At 34.9% G+C, this 20,289-nt stretch overlaps 1 protein-coding gene across 2 annotated transcripts in view; it reads left to right on the plus strand.

Annotated features, from left to right (window-relative positions):
* Positions 1 to 20,289, plus strand: part of MS3_00004507 (uncharacterized protein) — an 87,818-nt gene that overhangs the window by 27,358 nt on the left and 40,171 nt on the right. Inside the window, exons 8-11 of one of the 2 annotated variants that reach the window (XM_035734119.2) lie at positions 1,186 to 1,276; positions 4,343 to 4,415; positions 13,725 to 14,101; positions 16,686 to 17,212. In XM_035734119.2, coding sequence (XP_035589166.2) covers positions 1,186 to 1,276; positions 4,343 to 4,415; positions 13,725 to 14,101; positions 16,686 to 17,212 — 1,068 coding nt within the window. Of the gene's footprint in view, positions 1 to 1,185; positions 1,277 to 4,342; positions 4,416 to 13,724; positions 14,102 to 14,884; positions 17,213 to 20,289 lie in introns of those variants that run through there. The other variant, XM_051212429.1, reaches the window with a different exon arrangement.

A 20,289-nucleotide genomic window follows, 5' to 3' on the forward strand; every position in this document is an offset into this window, starting at 1 on the left:
GTCACGTATACTCAACCACCGCCTACATCGAAGATCGATGTTGTCTGGTGTACGAGTAAGCTGGAAAAGGGCTAGGGAGGCGGCCAAATGAAAACAAAGCACAAGTCCATGAAGACTGATCATTGGATTGAATCATTCTAATAGGTGTAGACTACGTAGTTGGGGTCCATGTGGTTATCGTTACTAATGGCTAGTGACTTTGATTGACATGATTCGAAATCGTTTGCAATGGTGCAGTGCATCCGCTAAATTCCCCTTAACTTCTTGTGTTTTTATATTTCACTAATTTATATTTTCTCATAGAGTTTTATCTTCGATGCTTAATATTTCCTATTATCACTCATAATGTTATTGTAGTGAACAAGAACACAAGTGGGAACAATTGAATTTATTCGAATATAGAATTACAGAACATCTTTGTAAGATCTGAGAACCATACAGTAAATACTTAATTTGCAAAATGTCAATAAGTCGTCTCATACTTCACTGTTCCTTCATTTCTGAAGCAATCATTCACTGTTCTCGCTCCCTTTTCTTCGATCTTCTTAACCCTCTGGTGCTAGGTATTTCAGTTTCGTTTGATGATACATACTACTTATATCTATCGAAATCAGTAGCATACACCACATTACTACCTCTTCTATTCCAGAATTAGGCCTTACAATTTCATTTCACTGAACTAATTAGGTTTGACAACTTGAACTGTTGTGCGTACGTACCAGGTTCTACGTTGTAACTAACCGATTAAATATGAGATATAGCATTCAAACTCACAATAGCTTTTCTTAGAAAAGACATCAATGTGATTTAATTCATCTGTTTTTACATTATGGGTTGCTATTTCATTCCTATGGAGAAACATTTATATGTGATAGTTAGTAATTAACTGTTGTCTATTCAGTTAATGGTGAGTTTTGAAATAAATAAGACTTGCATTTAAAAATCCTATTTTTTAAATTTCAATTTGATATGTTTCAATAATTTTTCTTCGTTTTTAAATTTTTGGCATTAAAAATTCTTTAACTGACACTATAATTTATTAAAATATTATGACCTATATCTGAAAGGTCATTGTTTTATTTTTGGTAAACTTGTTTAGTTCTTAGGTTTGTTTCTTCCTCCATATGCATTCCATTCATTTTTTGAAATATATTTGTTTTAAATAAAATTTACTTTCTTTCCTAGGGTCTTATGCATTTACATGCAAATCGTGTGATTCATCGAGACATTAAAGGTCAAAATGTATTGCTCACTGATAATGCTGAGGTGAAACTTGGTAAGTTCACTATTATCATGATTGTGTTATCATCATCACTGTTGCCGTTTTGGTTGTTGGTTGTGTTTATACATTTTATATTCTTTGATATATAATATAATGTATATATTATCTCAACATAAATAAATTTACATAAAAGAAACGTTCACTTATCCTAACCTATTCTAATTTCCCTTGAATTGTACTATGACTGATATGTAGTGGTTTTCCCATTCACTAACATTGTTCCTGGATTTTAATGTAGTAGGTATTTAGTAAAACTTAAGTCGCTAAAGATAATATTGTTATTCGCTTCTTCTGTCTTAATGTGATGGTCGTACCTTGGTATTATGATGACCCAGTTATGCTACTTTTGCTGGAAAATTTGTTCCTTAATGTCCTCCTACCACACTAGACAGGTCGGTCAGTGTGGTAAAACTAAAAACAACAAACTGCTGGCTGACTGTAAATGACTGTGAAGGCAATAAGGTATTACCCTCAAATATCTGTCAGTTTCAGTGATGCCACCTTCCCAAAACGTAAGGAGATTGGTGAAGATTGACCCTGAAAACAGCTTATCTCACTTTGCTTTAGATTTACATAGTCGGTAGTAAAGCATTGAAAGTAAGGAGCTAAATCATTCATAACTACTCACAAAGAGGTGTTGTGTAACCGGTTTGAAGCAGTTAACCCTTAGACACTAAGTTCACGTTCCCGGGTAGTTAAGACCACATCTAACTCAGTTTCCTTTTCAGATACTCCAATAAGAAGTATCCTTTCATGGCGCAGAGGGAAGTGAGAGAAACTCCTTGAACCGAAAGATGTTTTCTTGGTTGTACCTTTAACTGGACTTTCTATTTTACGCTATTCTCATCCACTTCTTTTCTTACTCATTTATTTGTTGGGATTGTATTCTCCGCCTTTCTTTATTTCGTCACAGTTTCATTCTTTTTATGAGATGCATATTTATTTTGGTACACAGTTGTGTCAATATTAATGTCTTTTAAATGAATAAGTTCATGTCACCAAGCTAACTGTACAACTATATTAGAGTTAAAACGTATGGATTCTAGTTTCAGCCAATGATTCGCGAACATATGAGATTTCCAAAGATAAAGTCACCTATTCAAACCTTTCTAATTGATTTTGTTGACCACTTAATATCATTGAGTTTTATGTAACAGGTTTGCTCCATAACCTAGTGGCTGATTCCTTACTTTCTATTGTTATTGTAAATATTGTTTTTTATGCAATGTGTTACCCATATAACGTGTATTAAAATTAGTTACCGTTTTTTATTTGACTGTATTATGATTTATGCTTTATGAAACTAAATTACATGAGGCTTCTGTGTTAAATTTTTTTGTTTAGTCTTAGATATTAGTAGTTATTGAACAACAAACAAAAGCAAGACATTATTGGAAATTTTGTGATTTGCACATTTACCAACGAGAGCATGACGTATCCGAATCTAAATAAGTTTCACAATGTATTGATTTTTTGGTTAGAACTGACTAACAAACAACAATGTTTTATCGGTTCTAATTCGCGTCACATGAAATTATATAATACTAAGCGAAAGACAACATGCCTAAAACTAGAATTGTCGTTCCGAAATATGTTTAAGCGAATATCTAAAGGTCACTACAGTGCTTTGCCTTATTTTTAGGAAACAACTTATTATTATTTGCTTCTGACGTTTACCAGTTTAGAAACTTGAAATTACAAATATAAATACCTGTATGAATCTTATATTGACTGACTTACCAGACCATTAGCGTTTTATGATCTAATGTCATAAAGGTGTTTTCAGTGATGCCCAGAAGATGTGAATTTTTTTGTTATATTGATGACATTCTCTCACATTTGTCGTGTTCACCCTTCAGGTTATCACTTACACTTCTCGTTTTGAAACTTTTCACGATTGGTAGATTTTTATTTAACCACTTACGGTGTCCTGGAAATAGTATATACTGGCAATCACCGGTTGCTGTATTTATGATATCTTTTACCGTATCTCTATTACTGGTTTGTTGAGTTGATGTGTGATGTCACGATATTACAGAGAAAACGCAAAAAAATCTTCACATTGTTCACATTTGGAAATAAACTAAGTGATTTGCTTATCTGCATACGTATATGTAACGACTTTCGTTGCATTTTAGTTACAGACATCCATGGATTGACATAACTCTATTATCTTTGACTGAACCATGTAAATATGTAGAGATTACCTGACTAGGGTCCACGTGATTATCATAATCAATGATTAGATATTATTAATACTGTTATTACCTCTACCACTCTGTGATTTACCCCGAAAATTTCATCTCTCTGTCTTAACGGGATGTTAGCTACTTGAATTGATGTACTGATGTGTCGAGTTCCACGTTTCATACTACTGTCTTTATCTCAGTACATCAAAAATATTTTTCAACGTGTCAGTTTACCTTCATTCTTAGACATTTTAGAATTGTAAAATTTAATGAATTATAGGTTGGTTTAGTGTGTTTGCATCGTATGTGTGACTCGAGTAATTCGAATAAGTTTCAGTAATGAATCATAAGGGCGATTATTTAGCGTGACATTCAATCTAATGATAGTGTCTAACTCTCTGAGTTTGTTTTACTATCAGTAGCACAGAGCTCATGTCTTTAATTTCTTGATATTTAAAAAACAATCGGTCAAGTTAATTAATTCATATTATTATCTTATCACCACAAAAATTTCTTCATGTTAAGTAATTTAAATGTTACATGTATTAACCGATAATTAACGACTTAAAATAAAAATAAATGGGATTGAGTTCAAATATGTTATTAAGTAATCAGGTAACACTTGGTTACATCATTGAACTGTAGCTATCATGTTATTGTTTGTTTGGGTACATCAGAAGTTTTTTTTTTTAAATTCAATATTTATCAGCTTATGATACTGATAGATTTCTGTTCAGTGTCATACTTAAAGTTTCTGTTGTTAACAGTTCTAATTGTGATATTAATTGTTTTTATTAATTTAGATTACATCAGTTTGTGACTTTTCTGTGTTTTTTTTCTTCGTTTCTATTCCTGTTGCCACTATGTTTAGTCGATTTTGGAGTGAGTGCACAATTAGATAAAACATTTGGTAAACGGAATACATTTATTGGGACCCCGTACTGGTAAGCTGGGTTTTTTTAAATAGCAAAAAGAATCATGATACTTCAGAATTTAATTGTTGGTGTTTCATAATCACAGTCATTTAGACATAGGATGTGTCAATCCCTCAATTTTATTAACATATAATCGTTGTATTGTTTGTAACCCTGTCTTCTTTACCTAGATCTCATAACTTTTGAAAATAGTGTTTCAAAATATACCATTGAGAATTGTATTACTACCAGTTTGTGACCTCTGAGTAATTCCAGAATCCTATTAGATAATATCCCAGCTATTATTGGTTTATTAAAACTAAAATATTATCATTTTTTCACCATTGACTACTTTTCTGAATTATATATATAAAGGTTTACTGTTTTGTCTTTTTTTTTTACAAAAAAGCAATGTGATTGTTTATTTATTAATTCAATTAATTCTTGTCTGTTTTGTATATACATCATTTGATTATCTCTTTTCAATTAATTGTCATCGGAGAATCGATACAATGTGATGATAGAAACCGATGGTTAGAGACCCTGAATGACATGACTCAAAATCGTTTGCAATGGTACAGGTGCATCCACTCTTTCTTCTCCCAAATTTTAATCTCCTGATTCCTCCTTGTCTCTTTTTTCTCTTCCCAAATTTATTTCACTGTTTTATACTCCTTGAATAAAATCTTAAACTCTAATCTTTCCGATTACTGCTTATACTTTGACTACCTCTACCACTATGTGATTTGAATCGACAACTGCATCTCTGTGCTAAGGTGGTGTGGCAACTCGAACTGATGTACGTACGTACGAAGTTCTAAGTTGTTACTGACTGACTGACTACAATGTGATTGAGTTGTAAATTATTATGTTTATAATAAGTTGAAAATAATACAATCCATTTTTTATCTAGAATAAAATTGAATATTATGTTCAGTTTATGATGATAGACAGGATTATGTAGTTTTTCTCAAATATATCGTGTATTACGAATTTTAAACCAAGCTGTAATAAATATTTACACCATCCAAGTGTTATTATTCTTTCAACTATATACAATTAATATTACAAGGTATATAGGACAAAACACTTTAAAATGATTTGTGTTATAAAACGGATATAGTTTTTTTAATTAATATTACCGTAGTAGATTGCTCATGTAAAATACATTAGTTACTAAGTAGGTAGTATTCAGTTTAAGCCTTAGATGAACTATAGATTGAATAGTGAAAGCACTCAGCATTTAAACATTGGATAGAGCTGATTGGGAATTTTCAATACCTATGTCAGTCTAGGTAGTCGAGTGTATTGACCTGTACTTGATAATCTACATTAAATTTCTCATTCACATATTAAGTTTATGATAAATAAGAATAAATTGCTCGCATGTATTTTCGAGCTTGAATCTACTGAGATGTTTATAACACATGTTTGTCATCTTTCTCACCTAAACTAAGCTATTAGCTTGAAAGAATTACAATAAAAATGAAAAATATTTCATTTCAAGTTGATGAGACTAGGTAAACTATTTCATCGAGTAAGTCGTTTTTGATTTAAGTTGTACATGTTAAGTTGTTCAAGACAATCAGCAGTTAGCGTCAGTTATTTGACACTGATCACCAAAAGTTACCTGGAACTATAAAGTAGCTACTGCATTAAGACTATTCGAATTAGTGTTATTCCACCGGGAACTTCTAAACTTTTTCAATCGTGATTAATCTTTACCAAATCTTTTGTATTAATTAACTTCCCATTTTCCCTTGTATCTTCGTGTACTTCGTTAAAATGTTTTCACTTTATTGATTGTTGTTTTGAATGATTTTTTGATATCTTAATATTTGTTCTAGTAGACTTTAACATAGATAAGTTAATCAGTTATCCCTTCTAGCGTGTGTAGAAAATCAAATCAGTGTTTATCATGTATACAACCTTTTTCGTAAAATAATACCTTGTTCCTTGTAGTATAAATAACTTGAGTTACTACTTAGTGACTTTCCACTAGTTCAACTATTATGCTGTTAAAAGTATCAATTATTTCATAAAGTTTCATTCTTTTTCTCTTTTTAATAGAATATTTTTTCAAATTTATGTGACTAAATTTAGTGCACAGAATTTTGACTATGTAATCTTGATTCTACCAACCATAAGTCTTCATTCTACGAAAGAGATTATGCGTTATTTAATTTTTGTCATTAAACGCAATAATCCTGCGTACAATTTTTCTAATTTACATTTTCTTATAACCCTTGTTCTTATCTGATTGGCTGTCACTACTTTTTGTTTGCTAACTTACTGTGCTTCAAGATAATGTTTTTGTTACTACATATAGAAAGTTGAACTATTCCAGCTTGTCTGCCTGAATACCAAGTTTCTTTGCAATTCCACCTTCTTCCTGGATTCCTCAGTTTCAGATTATTGTTGAAGGTTTTCCTTTCAAAAACAGTAAACAACGAAGCATATTAAATAATCATTTACTTATTTTTTTGTTTTTACTTAACATTTACACATGCATGTATATATACAGATATTTTTTTCATTCAATACATCTATTTCATGAAGACAAATAGATTCATTTTGGTTGGTTTCTCGTTTTTTTGCTCATCATATTTTGCAACATAAAACTATTTCCGGTTTATAGTTTATTCGATAAACATTATTTTCTCCCTTGTTTATGTAAGAATGAGAGTTGTTTTGTATGAACCTTTGAAAATTTTATCTATTACAAGTATTTATTTATGCTGAATAGCATCTTATAGTTCCCCTGGTTCTTATAAATATCGAGTGGAAGTTGAACATCTGCATGTGTTATTGTCGATGTAATCTGGACAGAAAATCAGTCCCTGTAAATAGGTACTGTTACCTCTGAAATAACATTAATGACTTTGTTACATCGAAGTGGGATATGGGAACAAAGATGATGAATGTTTCTGACTTTCATTGGTAGAATTGATCACTTATATACTTCTGCAAAATACATAGAAACATTATCTCAGTCGAAATATTCTCTGAATGGAAATACATTTACATTTAATTTGTCAATATTGTCTGAACATAATAAACACCGTTCATTTAGAAGTTCTAAATGTTTTACTTCCATACTTCAGCATCATTTTCGGTAAATGTTCGGAATTTTCATGACTGACAATACTCTATTTCAATAATTATCATTATGACCGCTCTAACATGATTTGTTTTGTACGGCTTTTTCTCGATTCATTTTCTCATTGGTTATTCGAGTCCCAGAGTGAACATCAACTCTTGGATGCAGATACATCCAGCTAACGACTCCCAAGTAGAACGAAACGCGCGTCCTAAAGGCCACTGTTAGACACCATCCATCTATGCTTATTCTGTCTTTTTAGGTTTTGATTTTATCTGTCTCACTCACATTGTAACCTACCATGTTGTGACACCACCTGAAAATTTCTTTTTCAATACAATTTTCGAAATCATCTCACGTGGTGATTACTTACTTACGCATGTTACCCCTAGTCGAGTAGTATAGGCCGCCCACCACGTGGTGATAGTCAGTCGTAAACTGTTTTTATATTTATCTAATCAATTTGACGGAAATTCGGCTCACAACTATTTCATTTGGTATTTCTATTCTGTGCCTGGAACTTTACATATCATTGAGGTCTGAGGGCGAAGTCGTACTGCTGACTATAGAGGGGTGTGACAGCAGTAAGGTGTTTCCTTCAGACAACCAGCATGACAGCGATGCTGCCTTCCCACAAGGGGGGTGGGGTTAGAAAAGGTCGACCCTAAAAATGTCATACCTCACCTTATCTCACGGATTTCCGTCTCCGGCGGTAAGGCCCTTTGAAGAACGGAGCTAACACTTCAAAAATCTTCCACAAAAAGGACGTGTGCGATCGGCCTCAAGCAATTGTCCCCTGGGCTCCGCGGTCACGCTCCCAGGCCGTTAAGGCCGACATTAATCCGAATTCCATATTAGGTTCCTCAAGAAATACGCTTCCACGGTGTGGGCAGCCGGGAAGTGACACCAGCCCTCATATCCGTAACTGCACACGAGACCAAGTTGGTCATGTTCAAATCCCTCCTACACCTCCTAATACTACTCTTATCTCCCCGACTAACCCTTCTCACGTCCTTTTCTCACCTCGCACCACTGGGGCAAACGATTCGAGTACGCGGAACGCCATTCCTGGTCTCCTGAAACCACGCTCTAAACTACACTTAGGAGCTTCTAACGTCCGAACACTGTGCCAAATAGGACAACAGGCTTCCTTAGCTAAGACTTTAGAATCCCGCGCCATCGGTGTGTGCTGCGTCTCCGAAACACGCATACAGGATCCAAGTAGCGTCATTCAGTTGACCTCACCATGCCAAAATAAAGAACCGACTCGTCTCATACTTCGTGTATCTGGAAGCCCTGATTCTGCTTCCCGTGGCCTCACCGGCGTAGGTATAGCATTGAGTCCTAGGGCAGAACTAGCTCTCTTAGAGTGGATCCCAATAGACAGTCGTTTGTGCGCTGTCCGACTAAACGGAACAGTAAGGATCCGGAAAGATAGGGACACTCGTCGTTGCATTTTTGTCGTTTCTGCCTATTCTCCCACTGACTGCAGCTCGGATGATGTAAAAGATGAGTTTTACAGAAAGTTCTCCGACCTTCTCCGAAAAGCTAGGCGCTCGGATGTAGTAATAGTAGCTGGTGACTTTAATGCTCAAGTAGGTAAACTAAGCGATAGGAAAAGACACCTGGGTGGATCTTACAGCATCGTGGCTCAAAGAACAAATAATGGCGACCGTCTGTTGCAGCTATGCTCAGATAACCGCCTCTTTCTTGCAAATACTAACTTTAAGCGTAAGCAAAAACATCTTTTAACATGGCGACCCCCTAATTCGTCCCAACGTTGGACCCAAATAGATCACATTGCTATCAGCCAAAGATGAAGGGGCTCGATAGAAGACTGTCGCTCATTCTGGAGCACATGCCTAGATTCAGATCATGCTCTAGTACGAGCATGTATTTGTCTGCGTCTTACTTGACGTAGAAAAGACGCTGCAAGGAAACCTCTTAGGGGCCTACTTAATGATAGTCACGCAAAGAGAATGTTTGAGGGACAACTAGAAAAAACAGTTAGGCAGCCATGTAAGTGATGCCCAACCCGAGGCAGCATAGAATGATATCCGAAAAGCTGTGGAAACAGTAGTGATATCTGCTAGTAAGGTAAACCAGAAGGTTAGGGAGCAACACTGGATCTCAGCAGCATCTATCTCACTGATAGATGCTCGGAATCTCATTCCACCCGGCTCTGAACATAATGAAGAGCGGAGTCAGCTTAAGAGCAAGCTGACAAGAAGTCTACGCAATGATCGTGAACAGTGGTGGGTAGCAAAAGCAAGAGAGATGGAAAAGGCAGCGGCAATAGGTAATAGCAGACAACTGTTAAGACTTGTTAGTGAAACTGCCATTAGGAAACCGACTGTTAGCGAAACAATCTCAGAGAAAGATGGACATATTATACATGCTCAATCCAGGAGATTGGATCGATGGGCAGAACACTTTAGGGATCAGTTCAACTGGCCTTCAGCCACACTTCGATTCCCTACGATCTCCAGTCAAACTTAATGGCAAGTTAATGTAGGTCCTCCGCCTCCTTACAAATTTGAAAAAGCCATAAGAAATCTGAAGCGAGGGAGAGCAGCAGGCCCTGACACGTTTACTCCTGAGATTTTTAAGGATGGTGGTCCAGTATTAGCAGTGAGATTAACTGAGGTCTTAGGTAGAATTTGGGAACTGGACGTAATCCCTTCTGACTGGTCTCAATCACTGATTGTGCCAGTTTTTAAGAAAGGACAAAAGTCCTCTTGTGACAATCATAGAGGAATCAGTTTGACAAATATAGTGTCTAAAATATTCGCTTCAATAATACTTCGACGCCTAAACAAAGCTCGTGAAAAGCTAGTTTTCGACCTGGACGTGGTTGTATAAACCAGATATTCACACTACGTCAGGTCCTAGAACATAGATACACATTCAGACGCCCCACAATCGTAGTATTTCACGACCTTAGGGTGGCATTTGACACTGTTAATCGTGAGGTTCTACGGCAGTGTTTGTCATTGGAAGGAGTACCAAAGAAGTACATTAACTTTATAAAGGCTCTCTACTCGAACACAAATGGTCGAGTGAGAGCTTATGGTGAACTGTCATCAGAATTGATTACCTCAAGTGGTGTTCGTCAGGGCTGCCCACTCTCTCCATTCTTGTTTAACTTTGTCGTCGACGTACTTTTAGAGATAACACATCCCTCATCTAAATTTCCAGGGGTTGAATTTCTACCGAGAGATTCACTTGTTGACTTGGAATATGCTGATGACAGCTCTATTTGGTGAAGTGGCTGACAAAACACAGAGTCTTCTGACCACTCTAATCAACAATGCAAGCATGTTCGGGATGCGATTCTCTCCCTCGAAATGCAAAATGTTGCTTCAGGATTGGGTTACATCGACACCCGAACTAGTGATACGGAGTGAAGTAGTTGAGTGTGTCGACCGCTTCACTTATCTTGGAAGTCTCATCAGCCCTTTTGGTGTGGTGTGTGACGAAATCTCAGCACGGATACAGAAGGCTCGACTAGCTTTTGCCAACTTGCGTCATTTATGGCGTAGGCGAGATATCCGTCTATCAACCAAAGGACGTGTTTACTGCACAGCAGTTCGTTCTGTCCTACTTTATGGCAGTGAAACATGGCCGGTAAGAGTAGAGGATATTCGTAGGTTACTAGTATTTGATCATAGGTGTCTTCGAAATATTGCTCGTATATCCTGGGACCATCGAGTAAGTAAAGCAGTTGTTAGGAAACGGGTACTAGGTAAGGATGGCAAACCAATTGATGAAGTAGTGAAACTTCATCAGTTGAGATGGCTGGGACACGTGTTATGTATGCCCAACCACCGAATGCCTCGACGTGTGTTGTTTTATGGTGTAGGAGTAGGTTGGAAGGAAGCTAGTGGCGGCCAGACCAAAACATGGCACAAATCCATGAAGTCACTGACAAGTGGATTGAGTCATATTGGTAGGTGTAGACTACCTGGTTGGGGACCGCGAGATGATAGCAACCGATGGTTAGAGACCCTGAATGACATGGTTCAAAATCGTTTGCAATGGCGCAGGTGCATCCATTCTTTGTGTTCTTCCAAGTTCTAATCTCCTGATTCCTCCTTGTCTCTCTTTTTTCTCTTTCCAAATTTATTTCACTGGAATTTACTCCTTGAATAGCATCTTAAAACCCTAATTTTTCTGATTACAGCTTATAATTTTACTACATCTAACACTACGGGATTTGATTTGACCACTGCATCTCTGTGCTAATGTGGTGTAGCAACTTGAACTGATGTACGTACGTACGAAGTTCTACGTTGTTATTGACTGACTGACATATCATTGCAAAATCTATGGTTTCGCTAAGTGTTCGCCATGCTTCAAATGTGTTATAACTGTGTAATATCTGTGTTTCCGATTACATCTCCAACCAATATATACCTACGTTTAACATTACTTTGACCCAATAGGTTACTTTAAATGTTATTTCATATTTTCAGTTTATTCAAAGCCTACGTGACATTTATTAAGAGATTATTCAACATTTCAGTAATATGCTTTGTCTTCTTGAGAATGTGAATACTGATTTTTTTTTATGAATCTCGTTATTTTTTTCATCAGTAAATCTAATGTATCGTAGACTGGCTATATATATATATATATATATGCTGTGTCCGTTTCTTATCTTCTTTTTTTTTCTTTACGTGTCAATTACTAACAGCCAAGAAAAGTTTCTTTTTCACTCTCAATCCCCATTTTGTTTATGCATTTTCATTTCAGCAATTTGAAATCCAATTGGTCAAATTTTGTCATGACCTAACTTTAATTACAACTGTTGACCAGATTCTTTACAAGTATCTAATATGTAATTCATTATAATATAATAAAGTAAAAGACCGCACTGAGTTTATCTATTTACAATGAATAAATTGGCTATTGACTTAAGGTGCTTTGTCTCGAAAAAAATCAGAAAGAAGTGTTAAAGTGAAATATGGATGTAAACTAGATAGTTTAAAGAACAAGTATAAGAAAGTAGTTGAAAAATTGAATAATCAGAGTTTTTGTCACAAAATGATAAGTATATTCACTGTCTAAAAAGATTTTCTGCCATTACGTGTTAATGCACTGGTATGATACAATATAGAATTAGCGTCTTCCTCTGATATACTTTTAGTGAGATTGTAATATGTAATAGTGTTCAAGTCATTTAAATATTTGATTCCCAACGGTTATCTCATGGGTTGGAGAATTACATCCTCGACTTTAGTTTAAAAAATCAGGTAATGTTATTATTTACTTGATAGTTTTAATACAATAATCTACTTAGTGAATGTCAGTACTAACTGAGAGGTAGACTTGATTATATAAGTAAAGTATAGTGTTGCAGTGGTATTGTTACGGCACTGTTACGATAGTAGTATAGTTTCAGCCAGAAATATGATGGTTACGGTAGTGTATTTTGATAATGTTTCTCCATCCATATACATGAGTTTTATGATTTTTCTTCACTACTTACATCTGTTGCCCCTCGTAGAGGAACATAGACCACCCACCAGTATTGTTCATCTAACTCTATCCTGAGCAATCCTTTTCAGTTACCATTCATCCTTTTCATGTTTGCTTTCAATTCTCGTCTCAGTGTGTTCTCTGGTCTTCCTCTTTTCCGTTTCGCTTTAGGATTCCAAGTTAGCACTTTCTCCCTGCTGTAGTTTAGTGATTTACGCAATTTATGTTGTCCATTTCCAACGGCTTTTTTAAATTACCTCCTCATCTGGAAGCTCGTTCGTTCTCTCCCACAATAGGCTGTTGCTGCTGGTATCCGGTCAACGAACAATAAGTACTTTGCGTAATCAATTATTCATAAATACTTGTATTTTTCTGGTGATGGATGTAGTAGTTCTCCTAGTTGCATCTCTCTACAGTAGAACTGTATTAACATTCGTATTAAAGATTCTGACTCCTTTTATTAAATTGTCAAAACTTGAAGTGATACACCGTCCTACTAAATTGTTTATCAGTTGAGTCACACAAATACATTAGTAGTTAGTAACTATCGTGTAATTGTGGCAGAAATAGTTAACTCATGAAATAGAACTGCTACTAATTACTAATCAGTATCGTTAACTTAATTTTCACTCTTGTTCTGCCTAATTGAAGACGTGCTCAAATGAATGATTCCTCCTGATGATATGGTGTATTTTCAGTCGCTATTGCATTATTATTACATTTCATTGCAAGTTTTCTTATTTTTTTGGAATTTATAGGATGGCGCCTGAAGTGATTCATTGCGAACAAGACTCAAGTTGTACATATGATGCTCGTTCAGATATCTGGTCATTGGGTATAACAGCTTTAGAAATGGCTGAAGGTCGACCACCATTATGTGAAATGCATCCAATGCGTGCACTTTTCTTAATTATGCGTAACTCACCACCTCGATTAAAACAATCACCGAACGGATCTAGACATTGGACACCAAGATTTCATGATTTTGTCAATAAATGTTTAACTAAAGATTTCCATAAACGTCCAAATACATCAGAATTATTTCGACATGAATTCATTACAAATTTACCAAATGAAAGACAAATTAGAATTCAACTCAAAGATCATATAGATAGACATAGACGAAATAGGCAAAGTAAATTAACTAACTTTTCGTTACTTATTATGACTTTATCAAAATAACACTATTCTATATCTTATTACAGTGTTTTTACTCCACACCAGTCACTAGAAGATTAATGACATTTTTGTAGCTTTAAAAGACTGAGTGCATTGTGACAACATAATACATGATAAAACAGAACAAGTCATCCTACATAAATTTATATGTAGGTCAGCGGTTAAATTTTTAGTGTTTTCCTTAAGTGCATTATTTTGATATTTTCAGTATTCATTCATGGATCTGATTGTTATAAGTGATATCTTTAATAGAAACATTATTTGAGAAAGTTATATTTGTTTATGATACCTTGAACATATTTGCTAGTGACTTTAAAGTGGCTGGAATATCGATTAGTTGAGTCAAAACTATCATAAGTTCTACTCAAGTAAGTTCATTGAAGATAAACAAAGTAGAAGTCAGTCGTCAACCGAACTACACAGTTCTATTGACACTACGATGCAGGTCCATGTCCCATCGGGGATCATTAGTTCCCTCATTATTACAGATATTCTTTGCTTCCTATTGTCTTCAACCATTTCTCACGATTAAGAGCTCGGATTCGTTAAATATAATTTGTTACACTCATATAGATATTTTTTAAACGGTTATTTATCCATATACATAATATTGTTGGAAAATTGATGAAAATTGAAATCTGTAAAAAAAGAATAACCATTTATCTTTCGAATAAAGCTTCAACACTTTCGTAGAAATAAATAATAAATCAACGTACGCATTTCCAGGACATAATAAAATCATATCAAGGATAAATTAATGGTCTTTTCAGTGAAAACATTTCCAAACATTGAAATTATCAGGTTTAAGAGTTTTAGTTTATTATGATTACATTAAATAGGTGAAGGACAATCGAAATAAAATAACTTATGGTCGGTCATATCGTACATTAAAGTCTATATATTGTACTTTATTTTTAAACGAAGTAACGCTATTATTCCTTTATTATACGGTCACAAACGAATGAATTACTTTTTGTTCTGATGAACAAAGCATCTCGAAATTTCTCTGTAGGTAGGTGATATTAAACTTCATTTCGATAATTCTTGATCATTTAGATTGATACTGATTGCCGAGTGATTATTCGACTGAAGTAGTTAGAACATGGGTTGCGTTTACCCGAACACTTACCTACCTCGACGGGCGATATTTGTTAGTGTGTAAGTAGGTTAAAATAAGCTAGGATCAGCCACAATAAGACATGGCATCGATCCTTGGAGTCATTGACAGCTAGTCTATGTCATGTTAGTTGACGCTGACTAGTACTATTTTGTGTGACGATCCACAATGGCGTTTGTGTATATTTTAACTCGTGTGGTTCAACGCTACAGTTATAGACTTTACTAATCGACTGTTCGGAATACATCTGACTCCTGCATGACTGAATTTTTTAAACTAAATAGTTATGAAATAATGATCATTTTTGTAATATCTATTCGTTAGTACTGACTAAATTTTATGTATTAAATTTGTTTTACGAGTATTTATCTAAGTAGCATAAATGAGAATAGTGAAATATTTACTTGAATAGTGAATAAATACCACAGTTTTCTGTCAGTTTTGCTTCGTATTTACGAAGTTTCCTTATCTATAAAGGTTATTCTTAGGTGAATTACAGTTAAGTATTTTGTCTGATTTTTATTTTCTTCAACTGATCAGTCCTATATGGTGATACAGCAAATTAAGTAATATTTGAAGCAAGTGAGAACGTATAGGCAGTATTTTTAAGGTGCAAGCTTCTTGATACAGTGGTATTTCAAAGTTTGGAAAATTACTGTCCGTTAAGTAATGAGGAAATCTACGGCGAGACTATAGCATAGGGATGAGTTTAAAATGACCTCAACAAATTTTCATCAAATTTCTAGTCAGTCAGAAAGTAGCTTTTGTAAACAGATAGTTCGTATAAGGAAAAACATCTATTAAAGTCTCCTAAAGGTTACTCTAGCTGTAAATTGAAAAAAATTACTTATAAATTTTTCCTTATGGATGTAAAATACTAATCTCGAATTTTTATGAGGACTTGAGTGGATAGGGTTAGGTATGTATAGCAAGAATCAGGGGTTTAAGAACAGGATCTTCATCTCCATCTGATGTCAGATATAATTCAAAAAGGCAGACGAGCGATTTTCGTGCAAAAATACAGTAGGCACTATAAATCTAAAATATAATGTCAGTAGGTTAAGGTATTTGAGGATAGTACCAGTCCTCTGTTTTATACAATCTACAGAGAAAGGGTTGTTCATTTTATGCGTTCAACGCTATCATCTTCACTCTATGATTTTTCGCTATGATTTTAAATGTTTTGAGTAGTGTACGAAGATACTTTGCCTTCTCTTAATAGTTTATATTCTAATTTCTCACAAAATCCTAAAAATCGCGTTTTTTATTCTGATTTGCTTCTTCTTATACTATAATTTTACCAAATCTACTTATCCTATTATAGTAACTCACCAGCAAACAGTTGTACACTTGTGTAAGTGTGAAGTAAATTTTTTGGCACTATCAATATAATCATGTTCTACTTTTTTATTTATCTCATCAGCTGAAGAACATGAAAAAATTTATGAATATGAAGGAAGTGATGAAGAGGAGGAGGAGGAAACTAGTGCAGCTGTTAAAGGAGCTGCTGCCGCTGCTCTAGCTATGTCAGCTGCTGTTAGTGGCAATGGTCAAGCACATCGTTTACCTAGTCAAATTAGCCATCATCCACCTCAATTTCGTCAACCAACGGATAAACCTCCCCATAATCAAGTGCTTCGAACTAGTGGAGTTCCTGATCAAAACGAAGTAGCATCGTTTGTTTCACAACCATCTGTATCTGGATTAAACTATAGACAACATGGACATATGATACAAAGTGGGAATATTGTAAATGATAATGTACCAGTGAATCCTCGATTTATCTCACGAAATCCTATGTCAGTAGTTAATAGGTTACCTGCTGTTACGCCACAATCAATGATGCCGCATAATAGTCGGTTGCCAAGGTTAGATGAAGGTGAGTCAGCAACTGTCAATGCTAAGGAACCAGGTGAAAATACACTTCGTCAAAATTTCGCTCGTTTACAGGTAAGTTGTTTGCTTTGTGTTTGATCCAAAGTTTTCACGTGCTTTTGGTATGATTTGTATCGAATTAGTTCTTTTTATCTGAGAATGCTTAAAAGTTATCTTTTGTTCAGGCTATTTATATTTGTAATTTTATTCTCATATATGCATACTATGCTTGCATAACACTTAGTAGTAAGACAGTTATGTTTCGTAGCTTTTAATCTCCGTTTTAATATTTGTAGGTAACGCTACTCAAAATCTGTGATTGAATAACACAGAAATTCTCAAATCTTAAGATTAAGTCATGAAAACATGATATGTGCCACATATTTATTCTTTTCTTTAAATAATATAAGTATTTTAATAAAAGTGTGACATTTACATCAAAGCAAAATCGTGATGAATGAAATATTTACTGTGTAACTGATTAAAAGATGAGTTCCTTGTCAACTCAACATCAGATATAAAACTACTCGAAATTCAAGTCCTTTCTTCTCAACACTCATTAACAAGTGAGCTATTGCTAGTTGTTGTTTTAAAGATTCTTATGTGATTTTTTAATTTTTGAAATTCATTCAATATTTCCTAATCCCATGAATGTGAAAATGATTACCTAGATATACTGATCGGTTGAATTGTCTCAGTATCAGTCATTATCTAGTTTTTAGATGATGAAGTAGGGATGCTATCGATTCTGTCTAAAAGTTCAACAACATCTTCATTCAGCTCAGAGAACACAACACTAAAAAATACTATATATTGTGAACGGAACATTGTTATGAGTTGAGATTTATCCCTCAGGTTTCTTTTGTCAGTGTATGTTGGTTTATTTGTCCAGAATTCACCTCATAATATTGTGAAAGGTATGATCAATTAATCTTTTTTAATCTATAGAACAAGTGTCCAGTAAATATCTGTATTCACGGGGAGCTTTTCGTATCCATCATTCAAAGACTAGTCTTATGGTTCCTATACAAAAGTTAGAAAGAGGTGCTTTGGAAAAGAATTTTCCCGTGTAGTGAATAAATATTAGGAGAGTTATCGGTTGATAATATGTTCACAAATTTGTTAAAAATCCTTGACATCCTAGATCCCAGAATTTCTTCAACGTATGGTTCCTAATTATAATCCAGTTGGAAATTTATAAATCTAGATTTAAGCTTAGTTTATGTTACCTCGAGATCTAATGGTCGGATTATAAATCCGTTGTGAACAGTAATAATGAGTTATTGTTCAGTCTCTACTGAATATTTTTTCAAAACTTTCATAACTCAGATTAAAAATTCGATCGGCGATAAGCAAATAAAACTAAAATCGTTTTTAGAATTGTGAAATTAGTCAGTTTACCTTGCAGTAATACAACATTAATTGTTTTGTTAGTTACTCATGATCAAATTACTTGATACCGTTATTGTATTATAAAATTTGACCTTAAAAAAAATACACATTCGCTTCTTCCGAGTTAAGGAAACATTTTAATAAGATAACATATTCGTCGAAATTGCTGACTACATAGTTTCGTTACATTGGCATCAAGCGATGTTTCTGTTGTAAAAATACGTTGTATCCATATATTTTTTGGACATAACGAAGTTGCCAAGAATAATAATTGAATGAAATGATATGATTTCTCCACCAACTTAATTTAATTTATTCTACACGGTTTCTCCATGGTTGGACGATAATTAGATATCTAATTATTGCCCTGATATATATATATACATATATATATATATATACTTGTAAGTGAATAAATTTTGTGTTATTTAATAATTCTTGTTAGCCAATGTTTATGTTAGCAATTAACTTTTATTCGGATGGTTATTAATAAATAGAAATGACTCGCTTCTGAATACACATATATTTTTTCTTTTTTGCGTAATACTCTCATTCAGTAACAACGTAAAACTTCGTACGTACATCAGTTTCAATTGCCATGCCACATTAGTACGGAGATGCAATTGTCGATTCAAACCATATAGTGGTAGAGGTAGTAAAAGTATAAACACTGATCGGCAAGATTAGGGTATGAAGATGTTATTCAAGGAGTATAATCCAGTGAAATAAATTTGGAAAGAGAAAAAAGAAAGACAAGGAGGAATCAGGAGATTAGAACTTGGAAGAACACAAAGAATGGATGCACCTGCGCCATTGCAAACGATTTTGAACCATGTCATTCAGGGTCTCTAACCATCGGTTGCTATCATCTCGCGGTCCCCAACCAGGTAGTCTACACCTACCAATATGACTCAATCCACTTGTCAGTGACTTCATGGATTTGTGCCATGTTTTGGTCTGGCCGCCACTAGCTTCCTTCCAACCTACTCCTACACCATAAAACAACGCACGTCGAGGCATTCGGTGGTTGGGCATACATAACACGTGTCCCAGCCATCTCAACTGATGAAGTCTCACTACTTCATCAATTGGTTTGCCATCCTTACCTAGTACCCGTTTCCTAACAACTGCTTTACTTACTCGATGGTCCCAGGATATACGAGCAATATTTCGAAGACACCTATGATCAAATACTAGTAACCTACGAATATCCTCTACTCTTACCGGCCATGTTTCACTGCCATAAAGTAGGACAGAACGAACTGCTGTGCAGTAAACACGTCCTTTGGTTGATAGACGGATATCTCGCCTACGCCATAAATGACGCAAGTTGGCAAAAGCTAGTCGAGCCTTCTGTATCCGTGCTGAGATTTCGTCACACACCACACCAAAAGGGCTGATGAGACTTCCAAGATAAGTGAAGCGGTCGACACACTCAACTACTTCACTCCGTATCACTAGTTCGGGTGTCGATGTAACCCAATCCTGAAGCAACATTTTGCATTTCGAGGGAGAGAATCGCATCCCGAACATGCTTGCATTGTTGATTAGAGTGGTCAGAAGACTCTGTGTTTTGTCAGCCACTTCACCAAATAGAGCTGTCATCAGCATATTCCAAGTCAACAAGTGAATCTCTCGGTAGAAATTCAACCCCTGGAAATTTAGATGAGGGATGTGTTATCTCTAAAAGTACGTCGACGACAAAGTTAAACAAGAATGGAGAGAGTGGGCAGCCCTGACGAACACCACTTGAGGTAATC

This window comes from Schistosoma haematobium, chromosome 1 (genome assembly GCF_000699445.3).
Source record: "Schistosoma haematobium chromosome 1, whole genome shotgun sequence".
NCBI classification, from domain to species: domain Eukaryota; kingdom Metazoa; phylum Platyhelminthes; class Trematoda; order Strigeidida; family Schistosomatidae; genus Schistosoma; species Schistosoma haematobium.